The sequence below is a fragment of the Aedes aegypti genome, chromosome 3 (assembly GCF_002204515.2).
Source record: "Aedes aegypti strain LVP_AGWG chromosome 3, AaegL5.0 Primary Assembly, whole genome shotgun sequence".
Lineage (NCBI taxonomy): Eukaryota > Metazoa > Arthropoda > Insecta > Diptera > Culicidae > Aedes > Aedes aegypti.
In genome coordinates, this window is record NC_035109.1 from 283,723,387 (window position 1) to 283,748,095 (window position 24,709).

At 36.6% G+C, this 24,709-nt stretch overlaps 1 protein-coding gene across 6 annotated transcripts in view; it reads left to right on the forward strand.

Annotated features, from left to right (window-relative positions):
* LOC110678958 (protein gooseberry-neuro) overlaps positions 1 to 24,709 on the forward strand; it is a 163,078-nt gene that overhangs the window by 55,560 nt on the left and 82,809 nt on the right. For 5 of the 6 annotated variants that reach the window (XM_021852684.1, XM_021852686.1, XM_021852687.1 and 2 more), the window contains exon 4: positions 335 to 412. The exons of the other annotated variant lie outside the window; for it this stretch is intronic. In XM_021852684.1, coding sequence (XP_021708376.1) covers positions 335 to 412 — 78 coding nt within the window. The remainder of the gene's footprint in view (positions 1 to 334; positions 413 to 24,709) is intronic. 6 annotated transcript variants of the gene reach the window in all.

The window sequence follows — 24,709 nt, forward strand, 5'->3', positions numbered from 1 at the left end:
TTTTTCAAGGGCACCCTAATGTGAAGGTATGGGATATAAATAAATCGTAAGCGACGTGTGTCCATCACCGTCCAAGTGTCACTCTCTGCCACTGTCGGCTGCGGCGTCCACTCACTTCTCGCTTCTGCTGTCTTGTCCATCCAATCCGGTAGATGAATCGGGAACAAATAGCTCGGCGGTCGGTTCCAAAGAGTGTCTCAACCTCAGACCGACTTGATGTTGATGAATTGAAGAAAATAATAAAAATCAAGAAACATCAACTTTGGAACAGATTATAGCTCACTTGTCCTTACCAACCACCACTATCTCTTTCCCTTTTGTTATCTTGTTCTAGACCGATCCAAGCGCGGGCTTTGTTAGCGCGGACGGCGGCCTCCACAGACAGCTAGGCGCAGATTACCGATGTCGTGAGGTAAATTTTTTGATGATTATTTCTCTTCTTTAGTAGCCACGTTGTGCCCTCTCTGCAATACAAAGTGCTTATGGATGGAACTTTCCTTTTGGAATTTGGTTGATATATTGACGTGACTTTAACTATTTTTTGATTACTTTTGATTACTTGATGTCAAACGGTAACTTAACCGCACTTTTCACACAGGTCGCTCTACAACTTTGAATCTTCAAATCTAGCAAATGCTTGTCTTGCAGAAGTAATGTCAGTCGCAATATTCAAAATCCTCATAAATTTCAAAGTTCGCATAGATTTGTCTTAATTTTATTGATTTGTGATATTTTCGCATACTTAAGTTTTATTTGTAAATTTAAATTTTTACTACGGAATATATTCATACTTTGTTACAACCACTAAAATAAACCCTTCACGAATTTTTGCAAGGAAGTTACGAGGAATATCCCTTGTGAAGATCCACCATGTGCTTTTAAGACATTCGAAAATTCCTACGGTGATGTCTTCATGAATTATTTCCGTACTTATTCAGCGCTTTCTCCTAGAACTTCTATATAAGTTTTCACTGAGTTCCTTTTTTTCCTTCAGTTTCTTAGGATTTCTGATATTATCTTTTTTTTCGTAGAGTTTCAATCAAATTGTTTAAAATAATTATTTCAGAATTCCTCCAGAGAATTTGAAGAATTCAGAAATACTTCAGACGTATACAAAACATATAAATTCCAATTATTAGTTTCATATATCATCCAGTTCTTCCTTAATTATTTGTTTAGCATTTTCTAGAATTACTAAGGATGTCTTCAAGAAATAGTACAAAAAATCTAAGAGTCTGACCGAAATTATCTTTCAAATCACTAAGCAAGGATTCTTTCCACAAATTCACCTATAAGTTCACCAACAGTTTTTTCTGCTGATTTTTTGCCCTAAAGCTTCTCTTCAGATTCCATTAACAAATCTTTCGAAAAATCTCTAAGAACTTCTTCAACATTAAATGATTCGTACAGGTGTTATTCTAAGGATGTGTCCTGATTTTTTTTTCTCTAGGAATATCTCAAGAGAATTCTTAACATATAACTCTACAAGCCACACCATATCAATTTCCAATTTTTATCAGATTTCTAGAGTCACGCATACGAAAAAAATATTGGAAGATTTTTTTAAGAAATTCATAGATTATTTCAGCTTAAATTCAATACTGAAAAAATACTACATGTCGTAAAATTTAAGAATTAAATGAAGAATTTCAGAAACTTTTTTACTACAAAAAATCTTGTTCTTTTTCCCCTATCTTTTTTTGATATTGGACAGTCATAAGCGTTAAAAGGTAATTTTTACTGAAAGTATTCAAAAAAACATTTTGTATGAACTCCGGAATATTATTCCAATACTATGGCGAAACGTAGAAACGTTGTTTTCCTACTTGCAGGAACTCCAATCTATCTTTTTTTAGGGACAATTTATTTTTAATTATTGTGAAAGGTACTGTTGTAAATTTACGCGAAATTTTGAACGGTATTTTTTAGAAACATTACCAAATGTGTCTTACGGTAAAATTCGTTATGTCAAATTCTACTGAACATTGGAGAAGATATTTGCAATACTTTGAAAATTTATTGAGGAATTCCTGATAAAATCTCAGAATCTAGACCCATTTGTATAAGAATTCTGCATATTTCAAAAAAATCCTAGAATTTACCCTTTTTTTTAGTATCTTTTAAATGTTTTTTTTTAATTTGCCAAGATTTTTCTATGAAGCTCCTCAAAAAAGTGTCGAAAAAATGGAAGATAAGTGATTGTTTTTAATCTTTTCTCTAGCGGTGAAAGATTTTTAGATAATTTACACCTCTAAGGAATTAAAAAAAGTAGTCCCTTAAGTATTTTTCGAGAAATATTTTGGATTCCCCAGAGCTCTGCCAGTAAACTTCTAGGAATTCCACCCTGGAATTGCCAAAAATAAGAGTTTTGCCAATAATTGACTTAACTATTTCTGATGAAAAGTTTTGAAGAATATCCTCTCAAAATTCTTTATGAATATCTTAATATATGGGTATGAACCTGATGTTGTGGTAAGAACATACGCCTCTCGCGCCAAGGGCCTGGGATCGATTCCCATCCCCAAGATAGGGAAGTAAAACCGTTGCATAGTGGCGGCCCATCATACAAAGGTCGGACAAAACCTCAAATACGTCCCAAATCGCTTGATAATGGTAATCTATCAACTATCTTGAATATCTGATATATAAAGTTGGAAATAACTGTCAAATTAAAAATTAGATTTTCTAGTGAAATTTATTAGTATTAAGTTCTTTCATACAATCGAATAAAAAGGCTTTTATTACAATAAATAATTATAATGCAGAAACTTGTGTATAAACCTAAACTAGAGTTGCATATTTAAGTTCCTTGTAGTAATTTTAGTGAAGTTTTAAATGAGTTATGACACATTATACAGATTTGAATGGTGAAATAAATAAATTATAATGAAAAATTAAAATGGAATTTTCACCTCTAGGGGCAAAGAGGGCAAGAAAAACTGTTGCACGTTGGAAAGTGTGGATGATTTGCTGCTTCATAGTGAGTGACTCATTTTCTCTAAACACTTCACATAAAACGGACGAAGTTTTGAAAATTTATCGAAATGTTGAAGAAAGACTGCAAACGACATTTTTGGCTACAAATAACAACTTAATATGTTGAAATTTATGTTATTATAGCCAAGTCTAAGGCTTAAGACTACGCTTTCAATAAAACCGGTTGAGCTTAAATCGGTTATGGTTTCGTTGAGATACAGCTGTTTGAAGTTTGTTAGGTGAACCATAGTTGATGAAATTGAAGCAGTCCAATTCTGCTGACTATACCGCACTTACGATGCTGCCAACAATTTAAAACAAGACAGAACAATCTCAAATTTTGAGAAATCGTCACTCAATGGTAAAAAAGAAAATATTAACAAGTGATTTGGAGAACAAGAATTTTTGAGGTTTTGTCCGGCCATGCGCCACTGTGCGTTGGTCCCGGGATGAACTAGCACAGGGCTCGTTAATAAAGACATAGAAAAAATCCTTCTTGTAATCATGCTTAATGATTCTCCACAGTTTTTTTTTTACCGCTATGCTAATATTTTGAAAGCAAAAGTATTCCTTAGATTTTTTCAACAAATTTCTTCTGAAGATTCCAGAAAAAGGACAAAGCAAAATCTATAACGCAATATTTTAGAAAAATTCAAAAGACTTTGAATGAACTTCGCGGAAGAATTGGAGATTACATTTTCGCGAAAACTGTTTAGAGGAATTTAGAGAAAAAATCGTAGTAGAACTTTCAGCAAAATGTCTCAGTATAAGATTTGACAGAATCAATGATTTTTTCATGAACGGAACGCAAGGAAATATTTGATCTTTTGAAAGGTTTTTTAGTTGAATTTGGGAACGTATTCTCGAATCTATTTGTTGACAAAGAAATAGACACAGAAGGAATAGCAGCCCTCCAGGAATCTCACTATAATATTTGACTAATTGCCAAAAGATTTGTAGCAAAAGTTTCTGAAGCCACCCTTTGTTATTCTTTGAAAAACTTGGTTATAGAAAATTCTGCATATCGAAGAATGGCTTCAAAAATTTCGCTTCAAATCTGTTGAAAATTGGTCAAATAATTTTTAGAATATCTTAGGGATTTAAAAAATAAGTTTTCTTGAAAAAATGTAATTTGATGTTCAAGCAATAAGGATTCGACAGATTATGTCAGGGGGTCAGGCATAGTGTGACAAGCCTTACAAAATTTTTAGACGACTTATACAAAAAGTATGCCAAAGGGGGGGGGGGGGATTTCGAAAAAGTCTAAATTTAGCGTGACATAATTCGTGCACCTTTCTTAAGTTTATAAGTGCAAAATACTTTAAAAATGAAGCAAAATCATAGAAAGAATTTGTTGCTGGAATAATTTTGTTCCATAACAGGTTAAATTTCTGCCATCCATCTAAAGAAAACTTAGCCAAGTTTAAAAGCCTTATACATATTTGTTAAGAATTCAGTCATACTTTTCGCTTCAAATTCCCGCTAACTATTATCCCAGAAATTGCTTTAGTAATTTTTGTTCATTTTGCAATTAATTTTGTCAACTATTATATTAATTTTAGTTATTGTATGGATTTCTCAAGCGAATTTTCAAAAAATATAACCTTATCACCCGACATCTCAAACCGGGCATCCTCCAAAAACAGGCCTGTGATATTTTTTATGCCTTTTTTGTTCACGACTAAGCTGAATTGGCTCCAATGAAAAATTTAAGGAAGTTTCAAGAAGGATTTACCAGAAGATACCAGTACAGTGGTTTACAAACGATTCTCATGAGATCTCAAAAAGTTTTTGTTGATACCGTGATTTTCGTGAATTCGAAAGAATGTGTCAATTAATGAACAACGAGCTAGGTATCAACTAATCAGGTCATTCCTGAGCACTTGATACTGGTTCCGCCATGGCCTCTTAGTTTCAGTTTCATGTCCAAAACCTATTGGACAACGTCTCAATCTTCATGAGTTCGACAGAACATGTCAATCAATGAGGAATAGACCTTGTCTTGTCAGTCCCGAGTACAAGGGTCCAGGAAGGCATATATCTTGACATTTCCGTTATTTGAAGGAAAAAATATGTCAATAAATGAAGAATGAACTCGCTACTAACAGATCTGGCCCTTCAGAGCATAAGAAACAAGTTCCACTGAAAACTCTTTTGAAACTTTTTTGTTATATGCCACTTGTTTAGTATGAGGAAAATTCTGAAAAATATTCAAATAAATTTAGGATAAAATGCAAATAAACTAATGTGGCTTCTCTTCACTGATGCAGTCTTCCACGATTTTTGGTTAATCTGTCATGCAGATCTTCATGAATACGCCAGGCATGCACTGTCCAACTAGTTAACACTCAGCAGAAAGCTGAAAAGAAATCTATCAAGAAATCATCAGAAATCCAACAAGAATCCTAAAAAGGTCTTAGCTAGAATGTTACCAAGAATCTGTTGAAAACTTCGAAGAATTTTTCAATATCTTTAAAAAATCTCTATTAATTACTAAGGGTTCTCTATAAATTTGTTAAAAATCTTAAAAGGAAAGGAACTCCACATGCATACACCATAAAAGCACTCTTATGCTTAATGGATTCCCTTTGGCTTACAGCTCTTTGGCATATTTACTGCCAATAATCATTTTAACAGTATAAAAAAGAGAACATTCTGTTGCCCATTTCGAGAAGAGAAAATTCGACCATACGTCGATTCCGTCAATCGTACCACATATTCCCGAATGGAGGAATTACACGTGTAACAAAATACAAATTATGCATACAATATGTTAAAGATTTCATCAGAAATTAATCAATAATCTAGCCAGCAATTATCTAATTTGGAACCGACTCAAGATTTCATCTATTATCCGCAAGTGTTTTTCCTACAGATTAGTGTTTGGTCCATCTATTGGCTCCCGCTGAAGCAAGCGATGGTACCAGAAACACACTCGTTTGGCATGCAATACGTAACACAGCGCAACAAAAATGATATTTTTGCGTGTCTCAAGGATTAAATTGTGTGTCTCTGGTAGATTTGGAGTTGCTGAATCTGATGCCATTCTCAGAAATGTTCCAGCACGTCACAATTTTTAGCTACATGTCGCCAAAGTTGTATAAAACACTGGTTTTATTGATGTTTACATGAAATTAAAATTAAAATTTTTCAAACTTTTTTGTAATCTAATCCACTAAACATGCAAAATAGAACTTGAACTTTCATTTCAGATATAATTTGATTGAAATTGCACGATTAAATTTCGATTAAACCGATTTTTTAAACATGATTGCAGTCTCCATACAAAATTCTTCGTTTCTTCTATATGGCAAAATACAACAATTCTCTAAACCATCAAAAAATAACTTTTCCGCATCGAAAGTATTACAAACTTTGACGATAAGTGTTGTTATACACATAAAGTTTGAATTCTGTGGCAAATTAAGCAAATAAATTGCCTTACAAGCTGGCAAACTTGCATGCAAGTTGGCTGAAATCGTAATTTTTTGCATTTTCAACAGCCAATATCTCAAAAACTAGACGTGCTATGATATTTCTGAAAACGGAAATGGATTCAGCAACCCTTAATTAAGTGAATAGCGGTATTTTGGTGCTTGAGACAAAAACGTGTTCCGCAGTGTAATCGAGTAATATCGGTAGTTTGGTTAGGCGTGATTATATCATGGACCGCATCACCATTACCACCACCTTTTCCCACTAACCCAATGTCCTTTCTAAGACAACTGTGGAGATGCAGAGGTGCACTTTGAGAATGGTTCGCTAATCCCACGACCCATTCACTAAATCTCCGTGCAACTTCGACTGATCTGGTCAATCACGCAGTGCACACAATCAATCACGATTTGCTTGTTCGATATTTTTTTAAACTGGGTACAAATTATAAATCATAAAAAATACCGAACTTTCAGCTTTTTGATTGAAAACTCCTGAGGTCCAGTAATAATTTTCACTTTTTACTGAACTATGGTAGCTGTCAGACCCAATTTTGCAACATTACCGAACAGGCCGAAAAGTCAGTAAAAACAATTACCTACTATTCTGTACACACTCAATCTGTACGGTAAAAATAACCGGGTTTTGGAACTACCGAAAAAGTCAGTAAACTAAAAAAAATGTCAGAAATCGAAAAACAGAGATTTTTTACTGAAATTTTGCAGAGAGCTTTCTATTTATACCATACATTGATAAAAAATAAAACATGACGAAATTTATTTTACATTTACGCGTAGCGACATTTTTCATTTTACTGACTTTTTCGGTAGTTCCAAAACCCAGTAAAATTTTGCCGACCCCAGTAATTTAATCTAAGTGTGTAGTTGATGTTTTTTACTTGACTTGTCGTCAAAATCAAATTAAAACAAACTTTTACGCATGCGGGAATGTGTCAAATGAGAATCTCCTGCTGTAGAATCATCCGGCGCGAGGAGACACATCTATGGTAACTAAACTTTTCCTGCACCTATTTTGCGCTTCCTCGTGGTAAGTAGGGCAAACGCTCCCTTAGTGGAGGTAGCTCCAATAGTGGAGGTAGTGTGTTTTGACATGTTTCGCACTAATTTATGGCTATGTGATATTTTTCTTTGATGTACGATGCGAAAATAATACAAGTTATTGAAAAATATTCATGAAATTTAACCGTTAAACTATTTAAAACAATTATTTTGCTTAAATTGTTTGCTCCTTTGCACCTATAGTGGTGCATCGGTACCCATAGTGGAGGGTCCCATAAGAAATCAATGGATTGCGCCACTAAAACATACCTCCACTAAAGGAACATTACTTCCACTGAGATATAAACATACCGTTTATTCACACGGAAAATGCTTAATAAGGGATGGTGCTTATAATGTGGTCTTCGGCAATGTTATAGCTGGGAAGAATTCACATGAGAAGAATATGTTCACTTTTCCATAGATTATTATTACGAGCAGTTAGAGGACCGAACACAACCGGTTTGCCTTTCCCATAGTAATTTCCATACAAACTTCAAATGGTGTGTGCACAACCAAATCCCAAATCACTTCAAATTTTGGGAAAATGATTTTTATCATAACACTGTTCGACAAAAAAGTCGATCTGCATGCACAGAGACCGGACATCCCGGGCTTGAAAGTATAAAAAAAAGGTCATTTTTAAAATATACTTGAACTTTTTGCATTTTTTTTTTAAATCTAATCTAATCAATAAACCAACACAGTGTTTTATATTCAGGACAGCGAAATTCATGTGCCATATAATGTTTTCAACTTTAAATACAATATGAAGAGTTGTAATAAGATTTGTAGGGAGCTCTCCGCCCTTTTTTTGTACTCTCCCCATTTTTAAAGTATCGCAAATGATGGAATATTTGATATACAAAATAGGTCAAAATAGGTTCTACTGGTACATCAATACATAGTAAACACTTATATTAAGTTATTCCTGGAATACTAGAGCAAGATTCTTTGTAGTTTAATTGATACAGTATGTCAAGGTTAGTGTTTCAGTACAAATACAAGGTAAACGTTGGATGGAATAAACTGCAGAATCGTAATATTGCATACATATCTTTTAAAGCTTTAAAAAAAGCTAACCTAGAAAAATAGAATGAAATAAAAATTCGTACTTTAGTTCAGAAAAATGTATGGACTACACTGAAAAAAACATATTCGATTTTTTACCGAAACTTCACACATCCCATACTTTTTTGTCCCAAGTTGTCCCAGGCTAAAATTCATTTCCAAGGTTATTCAAATATGTAAACTAAAGGATCGTGGAGAATTCAGCTGCACATATTTGCACTTTTTTCAGTTAGGGCTCATTGACTTTTTTCAAAATTTTAGCCATTTTTTTCTTTAATATCAGCTTTTCATTAAGTTAATTGCATAAGTGGCCTATACGCATCATTAGTTAAAAAACGCATTTTTTGCTATAAGCCCTTTTCAAAAGTTGGTCTCGAAAACTTGTTCATTAAAACAAAATACCAAATTTGCATAAAAAAAAACTAACAAATATGATATGTGATGGCAAACATATTTTTGGCCGCCATTCTATATGGAATCCGCCCATAGTGCAAACGGGCCCTGGCAGAACCGGCTACGATGTTCCGGAACGGTCTACTTATTCAAATTATGTTTAAATGATGACATTCGATCATTATCTTACGTTTTATATAAAAACTTCAGTGTTGTAACCGCAACATATAAAAAAAATAATCACATTTCCCAAATTTGGCACCCTCGTGACCCCAGTACAACCCGGAATATCTCCGGCATGATTCCGAATTCAGGCTTGTCCATTTATGAAAAATGACTAAAACCTTTTTAAAGTAAACTGAGGGTGGTTTCAAAAAAATCAAATGGAAATTAGAGAAATGACAGCTATGTGAAAATGCCTTTTTGGAGGTCAGTAACGTAAAGGTAAATATCCTATTTCCAAGCTACCGTAAATTCGGGTGAAATTGATCATCGTGTCACTCGATTTTATTTCTTCCTAATGAAGCACAAATATCAATGTAACCTGCAGTGAATAAACGTTGTTTGCCGTAACTATTGTTGAATTGTGTGTTGTCAAGTGTTTTGCGTTAAAGAATGTTTATTTCTATGAAAATAATGTAAAATTCCAATATCATGTGCGGTGCAATATTGACAAACATCCATAAACTTCTAGTTCTAAACAAAGATTTGAACATGGTATAAACCTGAAAGTTTGTGAGGATGCTTGAAATATATCCTCAAACCAGGTTTCATAACCAAAACTTCGTACCAATTTGGTCATTCGGTAGAAATTATTGAATTTCTGTTAGATATCGAGATATTCCTTAGGAAATTGCATACATTTAGGCGTTTTTCGCGTAATTCTTGAAATTTAACTATTCATTATTTCTATAATTATTGTATTGTTAAGAATTAAGCAAGCATATTCGGATTCAGGGACCTCAAATTTATTATTATTATATTTATTATATAGAGTTGGTTTGAAAACTAACAATAATCGCATTGACAAGTGATCAATTTCACCCCGAAATGAGATTTCCCGATTTTTTATTTTAGAGATATTTCTTGGCACTAAAATGACATTTGTTAGAAAATTTCGGTACATGAGTCAATGAGACTCACCTTCGTACTTGTTTTCCTGCATTCAATTGTTTGACATTGTCAACATTATAGAAAACGGACAAGAAAAACCGTGAAAAATGATCAATTTCACCCGAAATTACGGTACTCAGTTGCTATGAGCTTTGTTAAGACGGAAAGCTATCTTAGTCTTGTGGTGACGACTGATATCCTTTGCGTTTGAGGCTCTTAAATATAGTAACTTTCAATTTCAAGTTTAGGAATGCATAAGGTTAATTTTTTTCTTAACTTCACTGTGCATAAAATATTTGCCATCGTTTGTCCTTTCCATGGTTTCAAACATGGTTCGCCTCTGCTGAAAGCCATAACCTAGAACATTATCAGCACAGCCGTAACCTCGAGTAAGTTTATAAAAATAGTTTCTCAGTCTGCTGAGCTTGTAATAGATGCCCAATGTACCTATACCGCCTACCAATTATTCAAGGAGTTGATATGTGTTGGAATAAGGATAGATACATCTCGACAGATGAACGTGATTGAAGATGGAAGCAACACTACGATGTACACTCGACGGGAGGTTTTGGAGCTGAACTCATTAATATAAGCTCAGAGTGATTTCGGCAGTCTATTTGGTACCGTCGTGCGGGGTGACATTGGTCCATAAGGGTGACTTTGGGCCAATATTTTTACAGCAAGCTAATGCCAGAATAATGGAGACAATGTGTCAAGTTCCAAGCACACGTTATAAACAACCAATAGATGGTCATAGATAAGTTTTTTGGTGCTCCTACTAATCATGAGATGCATCGAAAGAGGCGGTCAAAATCACCCCCTAGGCCCAATGTCACCCCGCACGGCGGTAGTCAAAATCTGTTAAATAAAACTACTACTGGAAGTGTAGTTATGTTTTTTTTTTCTACAAAAGGCGGCAAGCAAGAGTGTAAACACTATTATGCGATCATTACCCTTCAAAATACTATATTAGATCATCACCGACAGTGAGCCAGACCTTTTTTTTATTTTGTGTTGGCGTTACGTCTGAGATAGAGCTTTTCATCTCGCTAAGTGTGTTTAAAAGTACTTCTACAGTTATTACCTTAGAATTTCCTTTGTCACTTGATTTTTTTTTTCTGCATTTGTGTATTTAGTGGCAAGCACAGAGTCTCAACGTATCACCTGTTGAGCGGTTTTAAAAGCGGCATAAGATAGCATCAACCACATCAGACTGTGATAAGTGAAAAGCATGGACGAGAACAGTTTTTCTGGGCAGTTTATAAAGCTCTCAAGAGCAACAATGAATGGTAACGCTAGGAAGTGTCATGCCAAGAATCGATTCTAATAACCAAAGATCAATTTGAACAAGATCCAGTCGATTTGTTTGCTTCACAAATAGAACGAATATTCATCCAATTTATTGTTGCTGTTATTAACAAATCATTCGATACAAAAACATAAATGATACAGTCAGTCGAATTTTAATACCATTGAACCTGACTTGGGTCAATGTTTCACCAGTTCCAACCCAGGTTTGACTTGGGTCAATGTTTCACCAGTTCCAACCCAGGTTCAAAAATGAATCCGACATGACGTGGCAACGCAAGCATCATCCTAATCGCGGCACTCAGCTCCTTTGAAAGAACACCAAACACCTGAGGCAATCTTAAATTCCTATAATAAACTTCAACAAACAAATCGCTTCAACACCTTAACCGGGCCGTCAAACTTTTGTTTTGCGAAGGAGATCGATCCTTTACTCTCTTTCCCTTTGAGATGGATGGTGGACGGCGGCATCGAATCAAAAGACTTTACAGCACAGGTAGATCAGAGATCGGAAGGGAATGCTCTTTTCCTCATGATTTGGGATCTTTTTAGAGTTTCGAGTGCTTGTCTGAACCCAACCAGTCAACTTGCCAGTCCTAGTTGTTGCCGTTGTTGATTTCATCAATCAAATCGAAATCGATCAGAGCTCTGTTTTTTGGTGTTTTTTTGTTTCACCGATTCTCATCAGGAGGTAGGTTCGAATAGCACACAAAAATTGGATGCAGGCTATTGACGGCGGCGCGCAGCGAATGCAAGGTGTTATCAAGGTAATCATTTAATTAACTCGCAGACATCATCTCCAACAGGATGATGATTTTCGGTTTTTGTTTGTGGCGGAGTGGGAAATTCGGTATGAAATTTTTTGATAGAGGATGGATGACTTTGGGAAATAAAAACTTTGCAATACAGTCTAAGCTAGTCTTAAAATTTATTTGATGATTGAAAGCTTGTTCTAAAAACAAAATAATGATTTTCTGTTGATAAGAGGATACAAGCGTTTTATATATTTGTTGCATTTGGTATTCAACAGTTACAGGGCATTCAAACTCAATGTGATTTTTGAAAGTAAAATTTTAACTAGAAAGAGCCCATGTTACTTAACTTCATCTGACCAATTAATTGGTATCCCTCTCATCGTGACAACATGGCTACTTGAAGGTTTCAAATAAAGAGCTTTTGGTTTATGTGGGATATTACATGTTGAGTTTCGGAAGCATAAGGCAAAATCATCCATTTTTGCAAGTACACAATACCAAAAAATAATGTGATTTACGTCTTTTGAGATGCACATAAAAGAAGCGAGCCGAATGACGTAAATTTGTGTCGAATTTCAAATACGTTAGTGTCTGATTCGGGAAATGTCGATCACAGTTCCATTGTTTTCGTGTCCTTTAACATGTAAAATTACATTTTTTATTCAATACATCTTCAAGGACACGTTTTCGTGTCGTTCCATCACTTACATCATGTGTCATTCAGTCATAACCAGAATTACGTCCAGAGTAATTTTCATTATTTTTAAGAGTGTATGAAAACAAATATACAAACTTTTCTGCAATCTACTACTGATGATACGCAGGCCTTGTCAAAATTATGAATGTTGCGGAAACGTTAAAATAATATGTTATTCAACAATATTTTTGATAATTTGATTAAGTTTTACCAAAAAAAAACTGAATTTTGCTAAACACAGAACACCTTATTATTTGGAACGATTGTAATGTTTGAAAAATGAAATGTTCACTCCATTACCAGATTCCTAAATCCAAATGTTGAAAAATTACATACTTTCTCCCTTCAATTTACAAATGCACCTAAAAATAGTTGTATCATTTTCACTGATATTTGGTCCCTAGGTGTAGCTTCAAACATCTGCCGCCCTATTAACGCAAAGCTAATTCATCCGCACAGCTAATAATGACTTCCTAAAAGGATAATGATACCTTTGTGGTTCCGAAACCGCGCGCGGCAGTGATTGACGTGTAGAAAATGTAACCCCGTAATCATTTCATCAGCTACAAACTACAACCGACCCAGCGATAAAACAGGTGATCAATTTAGTAGAGCGCATTTTCACTTGAGGCTTGGAAACAGTTCACCAACTTAGCTCAACAACATGTGTGTATGTTTGTGATAGTGTTGCACTCTTCCTGGAAATTGACACCACATCATCATCATAATCATCATCATGCATACCTACGGGATCGACGGGGAACGCGTGGTCGTTGTTGGTGGACTGCGCGTGAAAAGCCTGATGACCGAAACTGTTCCGCCCATTATCGCTTCGAAAACATAGTCTGGTTCGGTTCACTCGACCAAGACGATGACCGACGGCGCGGCGGTGTGATATTCCCAGCAGATAATTTAATATCGACAGGCTTTCCCGCCGTCGTCAGTGTGCCAGTCGAGTAAGGTCCAGTTCATAAGTGACTTGTTTTAAAAATTTATTAAAATATTTTCTTCTTCCGTTTTGGTTCGACATTCCTGCTGTCGGTAAGGGTGTGCGATATTTTCAATGATTCCTATTACAAACAACAAAAATTATTGTCACGTGTTTAGTATGAATTAACATCAGGTTTTTGAAAAAGCTTGACAAAGAGGGGAGGGGGTCATGAAATCCCGAAAAACGATGGTCGTCATATTTGAATCTTCCCCTAATCAACATTAGACCAAAATTTGGTTGAAATCGTTGATGGTCGATTACACTGCGGAACACGTTTTTGTCTCAAGCATCAAAATACCGCTATTTACATAATCAGGAGTTGTTGAATCCATCGTCGTTTTCAAAAATATCAAAGCACGTCTAGTTTTTTTGATGTTGAAAGTGGAAAATTTGACTATTTCAGCTAACTTGCATGCAAGTTTGCCAGCTTGTAAGGCAGTTTATTTGCTTAATTTGCCACTTTTAAAATTAAAACTTTATGTGTTTAACAATACTTATCAGCAAAGTTCACAATACTGCCCAAAAGTTATTTTTTGGTGTTTTAGAAAAGTATTGAATTTTGCCATATAACAGAAACAAAAAGTTTCATGTAGAGACTGCAAACATGTTAAAAAAATCGATGTAATCTAAATTTTATTGTGCCATTTCAACCAAATTATATATGAAATAAAAGCAGAAGTTCTCTTTAGCATGCTTGGTGGATTAGTTGGTGGATCACAAAACAAAAAAAAAAATCATACTTTAAATTTCATGTGAGCACCATTTTGAGACACGCAAAAATGTCATATTTGTTACACTGTGCTATGGACACTTGGTATGAAATAACCCATATGAACATTCTTGAAGGTACTATGTTTTGGTGCTGGGTCATTAGGCCGAAGTACGTTGAGTCAAATGAGTCATAAGAACACGAAAAAAGAATATCCAATAATAAAGAAAAGACAAATTTCTGGTTCCTTATATGTTTCGAATGTTTCGGACTACTGACCTATTCTGCCTAACGATCTTCGGCTTAACAACTTATTAAGCCTAACAAGATTTGTCCGTACAAACTTCGGCCTAATGTACTTCTGCGCAAGGACCTGACAACCTATATCTTCCTTTTTTTCTTCAATTTATGACAATTTTCAAAGTTCACCTATAATTTCATTGTAGTTCAACCATTTTTGCTTCAGAAATCGTGTTCAAAAAGTGAGTTTAAGTTGATTTTTTTTGCATAAACTTTCAACCTCAATAGCATGTTATCTTTCATTCATATCATGTTGTCCTTGAGTTCTTCCATACTAAAGATAATATACATTAATTCCAAAAATGTGAGAACATTTTGTGTACACCATCATCATCATCATTTCTCATTCCCCATTCATCATTCCTTACCCCTATTTCTTACACTTCACTCATAATTCATCACTCCTCGCTGCCCATTCCTCATTAATCATCCCTTATTTCTCATTCCTCACTTCTCATTCCTTATCATCCATCTTTCCTCATTCTACAATTCTCAATTCTCACTAAACATTACTTATTCCTTACTCCCCATTCTTCATTCCTCGCTCTTCATTCTTCATTTGTCACTGCTCACTTCTCACCTTACTCCTCTTTCCTCATTCCTCATTCCTCACTATACATTCCTCAATCGTCAAACCTCATTCCTAATTCTTAGTTTCTTACTTTTCACTTCCCACTCTTGACTCCTCATTCCCAATTTATTACTACTCACTCCTTATTTTTCACGCTTCATTCCTCATTCGTCAGTTCTCATCCCTCATTCCTCAATGGTCATTCTTCATTCCTTACTCCTCAATCCTTACTCCCCATTTCTCATTCCTCAATCTTCACTTTTCACTTCTCATTCCCCAATCCTCATTCCTCACTTCTAGCTCCTCATTCATCTTTTTCCTCATTTCTTATTACTCACTCCTCATTGCTTACTTTTCATTCCCCACTTCTCACTCCTCATTTCCCACTCCTCATTCCTCACTACTCACTCCGCATTACGCATTCCTCATACCTCACTCCTCATTCCTTATTCCTCAATCCTCATTTATTTCATCTCACCCTTCACTCCTGATCCCTCACTCCTCATTCCTCACTCCTCATTACTTATTCCTTCTTCATCATTCCTCACTCCTTACTCATCACTCTTCATTTACCTTTTTCACTTCTAAGCTCTTACTTATCATTCTGCACTCCTAATTTCTCTTTCCTCATTCCTCATTCCTCACTCCTCATTCCTCACTCTTCATTCCTCATTCCTCACTCTTCATTTGTCACTCCTCATTTCCTAGTCCTTACTCTTCATTCCACACTTCTTACCCCTCATTCTTCATTCCTCAATCCTTACATCCAATTTCTCATTCCTCACTACTTACTAACCATTCCTCGTTCCTTATTCCTCATAATTTACTTCTCCTTCGTCAATCCTTATTCCTCATTCCTCCCTCCTCACTTAACACTGCTTACTCCTCATTCCTTATTTCTTATACCTCATTCCTCACTCCTCATTTCTCACGTCTCCCTCTCACTCCTCACTTCTAATTCCTCACTCCACACTCCTTACTCTCAACTTCTCACTCCTGGTTCCTCATTCCTCACGCCTCATTCCTCACTTCTCATTCCTTACTCCGCATCCCACATTTCTCATTCTACACTCCTCATTCCTCTCCTCTCTCGGGGAATTACTTTACCTTTCTTCTTCTTGGAATTTACGTCCTCAGTGGGACAGTGCCAGCTTCTTCGCGTAATGTTCTAATGAGCACTTCCACAGTTATTAACTGAGAGCTTTCTTTGTCAAAGTTGCCATTTTCGCATTTGTATATCGTGTGGCAAGTACGATGATACTCTATGCCCAGGGAAGTCAAGAAAATTTCCATTACAAAAAGATCCTGGACCGACCGGGAATCGCACTCAGACACCTTCAGCAGGGCTTTACTCTGTAGCCGCGGACTCTAACCACTCGGGTAAGGAAGGCCCCTTAAGGTATTGCAATACCTGATCTAATTATCAGTTTGATGTTTGTAGAATATGCATGAGCTATTATTTGAGGTAAGGTACAGTGGGGGAAGTGTATCAGTGGGGTAAGTGGATCATTCGTCAATATTAAGCATAAATACTTAAATATGTTGAATGTTTTCGCACCATTGCTTCGTTTTAGGTTTTATTCTTACGCCCACACTGATACTATTGCAAAACTGGTACTACACGTACACTAACACAAGCAAACTTATTAGCTGCAAAAATTAATTAATTTGAAAATTGTTTTCCATCAATCAAAAATCCACTGTATCTCTGTCTAAAGCCGAATACTATTAGTTTTTTCGGCACGTGGTGAGCACTTCAGTTCTAATTGAATAAATCACAATGAAAAATTTGTGATTTTTATAAATAAATACAGATATATTGAGCATGGTACAGTTACCCCTACTTTTGAATGGGGTGGGGTAAGTGGATCAAGTATTATTATTATTTATTGGCAGACTGCTTACGATAATTTTAATAAGTTTTAGTATCCACAAATGTTGTTTTCCCTTAACTTTATTCATTCCCAGTTTAAATTTGTCAAATTGACCAAAGAAAATTTGAATTAATCCACCTAAAAGTTTTTTTAACCTTTCTGGTATAAAAGAATAATAATAATTTTAACATTTACACGAAACTTTTCGTGGTTTATCTAAGCTAAGTTGTAGAAGAGCAAAATATACAAATTTTCCAATTGAAAGCATATAATCGTACCTTATTTGACCATATAAATTGTTCTAGACAGATGATACAAATATATTCATATATAGAATAGAAGGATTTCAGTTTGTTATTCAAAAGTAAATGAAGCTAATATTTTTAAACTACGAGTGTTCTTGTAAAACATTGTTAGAAATAATCCTACAATATTTCTATATGACTAATGTGTACAAATGGATGAATTTTCTTCAAATTATTCTAGCTACATTTTTTTTTTGGTCGAATTAGTGTGAACTAATGTATAAAATATGTATATACATATATTTTGATTAAATAAAGATACTTTTTAATTTCAAAGTATTAAAATGTAACATTACTAGCACTAATAACAAGAACAAGAGTATTATCATTCGTACTATACATAATTAAACCACATTTGTTTTAAGAACAGATGTTTGTTATTGGTGATCCACTTACTTAATACATAACAATCTGAAAAATCGAAATAAACGACGATTTGAAGAGTATTAGCCCCTCATTTGTTAACCACAGAAAAAAGTTTGAATTGCATCATTCACGAAAGCTGTAGATAACAATGAAGTTGACTATTGATTTTTCTGTATCCACTTACCCCACGGTACTTTATTTTAGCTCTTATTCAGAGCCCATTCGTACCTCACTCAGGTTGTAAGTATTTGAAATTATCTGGTATGGAATACTTTAGTTTGGTATTCAGTAGCACTTTTCTTGTGCTCGGGATAATATGCGTTGCGTTTTATTATTTTGAATAAATTCTTTCTTGTCTAAGCACTCTACCTGGCCAGTTAAGTTTTATCTACTATCACTGAGGAACCTATGTGTATTCCTTCAATAGATCTTTTAAAAATCTTTCCAAATTCCAATTGTCTTTGTGAAATCAGTCCCTTTACCAGCAGCTTCATTTTACCAGAAAAAATATTCAAACAGCGATAACTTTTTAGTTTTTCGATATTATAATTCCTTCTATTTTTAGAATCTGCATCAATTTTGATCATTGGTCATATGGTTTTGAAGATCTTCAAATATTTCTGGAGGACCGACATTTCCCATGTGAAATTTCTTTGAATTCCATTTTGTTTTCAATTAATTTATCAAAAAACTAAACTGCGGGCTCTACAATTTCAGGTTGTACGGAGCTTCTCTGAAAAAAATCATGCAAATCATGGTTGAGTTGTCTCCAAGAAATCTGAAAATTACAAAATGAAGTTTTTCTAATACCCAAATTTTTGTTTTCGACTTAAATACCATTTTTAGTTATCTAAAATCGTTCTTAACACGTTTTGAGTAATGATTTATTTTTATTCGCAAATCTATGAATTTTGGTTTTTGATTTTTATAATCTTTATTTTTGAACATCCCTACCCTTTTTTTTATTTTTTCTTGAAGCCTCTTCTAGTTACTGATTTTTGGCAATAATAAAAATTCAGATTTTTACGGTACTTTTAAAAATCTTAAATTTTTAATATTTTTATGAAAATATGTTTATTTTCCGTGCAATTAATGGAAAAACAGGTTTGAAATTATTTTAATACCACCAAGCTCTTCTTTTGTGAAAGGTTGATCGTAGAAAAATATAAAAGGTAGGGGGGCATGGGGCAAGAGCGACACCCGGGGCAATAGTGCCACCTCTAATTTCACGTAGTTCAAATCAATTTTTTGATGTTAAACTCAGGATAAGAATCAATTGAGTACTAATTGAGGGTTGTGTAAATATAACAGTTTAAAATGTTTAGTACAAAAAATTAGAAAAATGTCTTTAACTCACCAACGCGAAAAATGCGCAATATTATAAGAATGTAATATTGGAAAACAAGGTTTGACTCCCAATAAATTTAAAACATATTGATTTTTCCGCACAGTATTGATGATTTTCAATTGGTTAATATAGCTGTGAGGAAATTTTTTCGAAAAAGTCCTTTTGACATTAAGTTTTACATATATAAAACAGTATGTTTAATGGGGCAAGAAGGACACCGCAATTTTCTCATATAAAACCAAATGAACGTTTATTTTTCTTGTTTAACATTGCATGGTATCAGAAACCTGATGTCACACGTTACATCCTGCTTCCGGCTGCCCGTGAAGCCGTCCAAGTGGACCGACAGGCCGCTCACTCCGACAATCTTGGTAGTATTCAGTAGCGCTGAAGTACGCTCGGAAGTTTTGAAGAAATACTTCCAGTTACACAAAGAAGCCAAGTTGTGTAATTTGGAAAAGGGGCTTCCTCTACAGTATCGCTTCACCGTTAATGAGATGCTCTCTGTTAAAAGCTACCGTGTTTGAAACCTTGCGCTAAGAATGAAGCAGAAAAAGCTCATTCAATCGGTGTACGTCAGAAACGACAGCATATCCATACGTCTACCGTGCCAGAAAAAGTACATTCCCATCGAAGATACCGGACATCTGCTTAAATTGATGAACGCAAGCTCTTGCACTAACGAGTCCTCGATTTTCTACGACGCAGAATCCTCACATTTCTAAATATTTAATCAAGCGCTAACGATTCCTATCACGACGAAAATATGCCCAACAATTGCACGAACCTCCGTATAGGCCACCTTAACGTCCGTGGACTAGAATGTCACGCGGATGAAATGAAAATTCTACTCGACAAGAACCAGTACCACTTTTTCGCAGTCACCGAAACCAAAATGAAAGCATCCAGTTCGATGGAGCCCGTTCGAGTCCCGTCTTACAATTTCTTGAAACACTGCCTACCAGCTGGAAGAGGCAGAGGCAGCAAATCATGCGGTGGAATAGGACTGTACTTCCTCAAAGGGCTGAAGGTTTCACCAGTGATGAAGTCAACTTTCAACCCCGACGTCCCTGTTGGACAAAGGTTCGAATACCTTGTGGTCCAAACCAAAATCAACGAGCTCACTGTAGGTATCGCGATCATCTACAATCCAATCGTTACTAATCCGAATTTCACCGCTGAGTATGAAAAGTTACTTTTTGATATACAAGACCTAGGCGTCGACAGGCTGTACCTCCTAGGAGATTTCAATATCAATGTAACTGCACCTTCGCCTACCGGAAACCATGAAGCACTTTTGCGAATACACCAAACTTTTAATTTAACAATTCTGCCAACAACTCCAACTAGGATTACAGACAGGAGTGCAACGACTATCGACCTGATGGTTACCGACTGCCCTCAATCAATTGTGACGGCCAAAGCAGTCTCGAACTCAATTTCGGATCACGAGACAATTTACCTAATCTCGAACGTTCGATGCAGGAAACCAACAGCCCACCGCCTAACGGTAAGAGATTTCCGTGCCATCGACACAACCAGATTGCAAGCAGACTTCCAGGGAATAAGATTCGAAAACATTTTGGATACGAGGGACGTCAATGTCAAAACACAATCCCTCACGTCTGAATTGTGCAACCTGATGGATCGCCATGCACCTGAGAAGATCATCACAGTCAAGGATAAACGCACGCCATGGATGACAACAGAAATTGAACAAGCAATCGTCGTCAGAAACCTTGCCCACGAACTCTATTCGCGAAATCCTCATCGAAGGCGGGATGACGCACAATGGCTGGAGTATACCCAAAAACGTGACCGAGCTGCAATCCTGGTTTCACAAGCCAAAAAGCGTTACGGCGAACGTTACTTCGCACCACATCTACCAGTGATAAAACTCTGGAACAACCTAAGGAGGGAGGGCGTTCACAACAGCACCAAGAAAGAGCTACCAGAGGAACAGATCGACGTTGAGCAGCTAAACAGCTTCTTTTGCGAAGGTCATCGCCAACTACAAATTCAAGTGCCTGCAACCTCTACGAGGAATGAACTACATCGTGCAATCAGAGACGAGGGCGTCAGGGAACAGTTTAACTTCTTCCATACCAACACTGGTGAAGTTGCCTCTAAAATGAACCAGATTCAATCAAACGCCACCGGTGCGGATGGCATCCCAATCTCGTTTGTAAAGCTGCTTTGTCCATTCATCTATCCCGTACTGGTAGACCTGTACAACTCGGTGATTGATAGCAGAACGTTTCCAGTCATGTGGAAGAAGGGAATCGTCACTCCGATTCCAAAAGTGCCGAACCCGCTACAGCCCAAAGACTTCAGGCCAATTACAGTGCTTCCCGCAATATCCAAAGTACTGGAAAAGGTTTTACTCGACCAGATTGTTGAGTACATCGATGCTCCAGGCTCGCATTTGCTTTCGAGGTGCCAATCGGGTTACAGGAAGAAATACAGCACAACAACAGCTCTCGCCAAAATTACACACGACATCTACAACAGCTTCGATGGTGACCACTGTACTCTCATGGTATTAGTGGACTTCTCTCTCGCATTCAATTGCGTCAACCACCTGAAACTGAAGTCCAAGCTCAGCGAAGAGTTTTGCTTTTCTCAAGATGCCTGTGCGCTGGTTACATCCTTCCTTGGGCATCGCAGCCAAGCTGTGAAAGTTGGATCAACGGTCTCTGCAGTGCACCCTCTCACAGATGGTACGCCCCAGGGTTCCTGCCTAAGCGCTCTTCTTTTTAGCCTGTACGTAAATAGTCTGCCGCAGGGACTCAAGTGCAGCTACCAGCTGTACGCAGACGACCTACAAATATATGTATCCGGACCAAAGCAAGACATCGAAAGGCTTGTAGCGTTGGTCAACACCGATCTTCAGCACATTAAACGTTGGGCCGGGATCAACTCACTTTTCCCAAATCCAAAAAAAACTCAAGGTATCATCTTTTGCAGAGAAGGAACAATTACACCGATTACAGACATCACCTTTTGCGCCGAAGCCATCCCACTATCCGATAGCGTCACTAACATGGGTCTACAAATGGACAGGAATCTTCGATGGCTCACTCAAGTTAATGAAATCACAAAAAAAGTTTTTGGCACTCTGCATACCTTTCGTCGTTTCTCGCCTGTGCTGACTACCCAAACCCGGAAAAAACTAGTGCAAGCCGTGGTGATGCCTTTCTTCACCTATTGCGATGTAGTGTATCACCCCGGCCTGTCCGTAGCACAAAAGGAGCAGCTGAACAGATGTTTCAAGGCAGCGGTCCGTTTCGTATACCGGCTTCGTCGGAGAGAGTCCACCGAGGAAGTGAGGAACACCATCTTGGGACACGATCTAGCAACGAACTATCGGAACCGTATTTGCAGCTTTATGCGGCAGGGATATGCCAAGGATCTACCCGACTATTTGCTGCAGCACCTTCAGCGAGGAACGCAAGAGCGCACTCGGTGCTTTACCATCCCAGCACACACGACGTCCCAAAGGAAAAGTATCCTCATTGCAGGAGCTCTTAGCTGGAACGGCGTTCCTCTTCAAATTAAGCTTGAACCAACAATTAATCCATTCAAGGCAGCCGTCAAACGATGGCAGTAGATAATAGGTACCTAGATTAAATTTAATGTGGTCGTTATTGACACTGACAGTCACTGTAACTTGTAAAACCGTGATTTAATTACTAGTTTCCAATGTTTATTATCCAAATTTACTTCGTTCGTTTCCTTGACCTGAGATATAGTTTGTAAACTGACAGGGTATCGTAACGTTAATAAATTACAATTACAATTACAATTACAATTACAATTACAATTACAATTACAATTAAATCAATGTTTCCTACTAAATAAAATCAAAATAAGCCATTTTGGACATTCAAAATGGTTTCTGAAAATTATTACTATTATTGTTACAGTCAAATAAGATGAGAACAAAATTAATTTCGTTAAATTACTTATTAACTATAAGTCAACTTTTATCCCTCAGTTTTTATCTTAACTTACTCTAGAATTGATCGTTTAGGCGGGGAAATAATAATATACAAAATTTGTGCCATTTTGCTTTGGTGGTCTTCTTGCCCCATACGACCCGAGTAACACACATGTTATAATTGATGCATTTTAACTCTTATATGACAAAATCTAACCATTCCAGGAATTATTTCAAAAATTTCCTAAAAATCTCATCAACAATTTTTATATAGATTTCAGGAATTTTAAAATTGTCAAGTTTTTTAAATATTCACCCAGAAATACTCAAAGTGTTATTCATTTCCTCCAGGTAATATAACATCGTTGATTTCGATGGAATAATCCTAGATAGAATTATGGATTATGTATGATAGAATCCCATTTAAAAGACTAACAGTTATATCTAAAGAAATATCTTGACCAGGAATTAAATTCTGAGAAAATTGAGAGTACCTCTCACTTATCGCTCTCTGTAACAATCGAGATCAGCAACATATCATGAGAGTTTATTTATCATCTGCTACAGCTCTGAATCAATCCATGATAAAATCCATTTCAACAACCCAGACGACCTGAAGTCGCATAAAAGTTCACGTAATAACTCATTTCTTCATACAAATTACATTAAACCAGCAAAACGGTGTATGACATCGTCAGATTGATGAGTTTCCTAGAACAAAACGCTACGTTATGAGTTCATTTGTACATTTCGTTTCGTCCCATACACTCATTATTATTTATTTAAATGGTGTTACATCAATTAATTTGATAAAACCTCGTTAACGATGTTACGCCAATTTACTCGGTCCAAGGCTGTGTCTCTCCAACCTCGATTTTGGCCCACGTTCTCCAGATCTTGTTGCACCTGATCAAGCCACCTCGCTCGCTGTGCTCCCCGCCTTCTTGTGCCAACCGGATTCGACGCGAACACCATCTTTGCAGGATTGTTGTCCGGTAGTCTTGCAACATGCCCTGCCCAGCGCACCCTTCCGGCTTTCGCAACTTTCTGGATACTTGGTTCGCCGTAGAGCCTAGCGAGCTCGTGGTTCATTCTCCGCCGCCACACACCGTTCTCCTGCACTCCGCCAAAGATCGTCCTAAGCACCCTTCGTTCGAACACTCCAAGTGCTTGCAGGTCCTCTTCCAGCATGGTCCATGCTTCATGTCCATAGAGGACCACCGGTCTTATAAGCGTTTTGTACATGGTACATTTGGTGCGGGGGTGAATCTTTCTCGACCGCAGCTTCTTCTGGAGCCCATAGTAGGCGCGACTTCCACTGATGATGCGTCTCCGTATTTCACGACTAACGTTGTTATCAGCCGTTAACAAGGATCCGAGGTAGACGAACTCATCAACCACCTCAAAAGTATCCCCGTCTATCGTAACACTGCTTCCCAGGCGGGCTCTGTCGCGCTCGGTTCCGCCTATCAGCATGTACTTTGTTTTTGACGCATTCA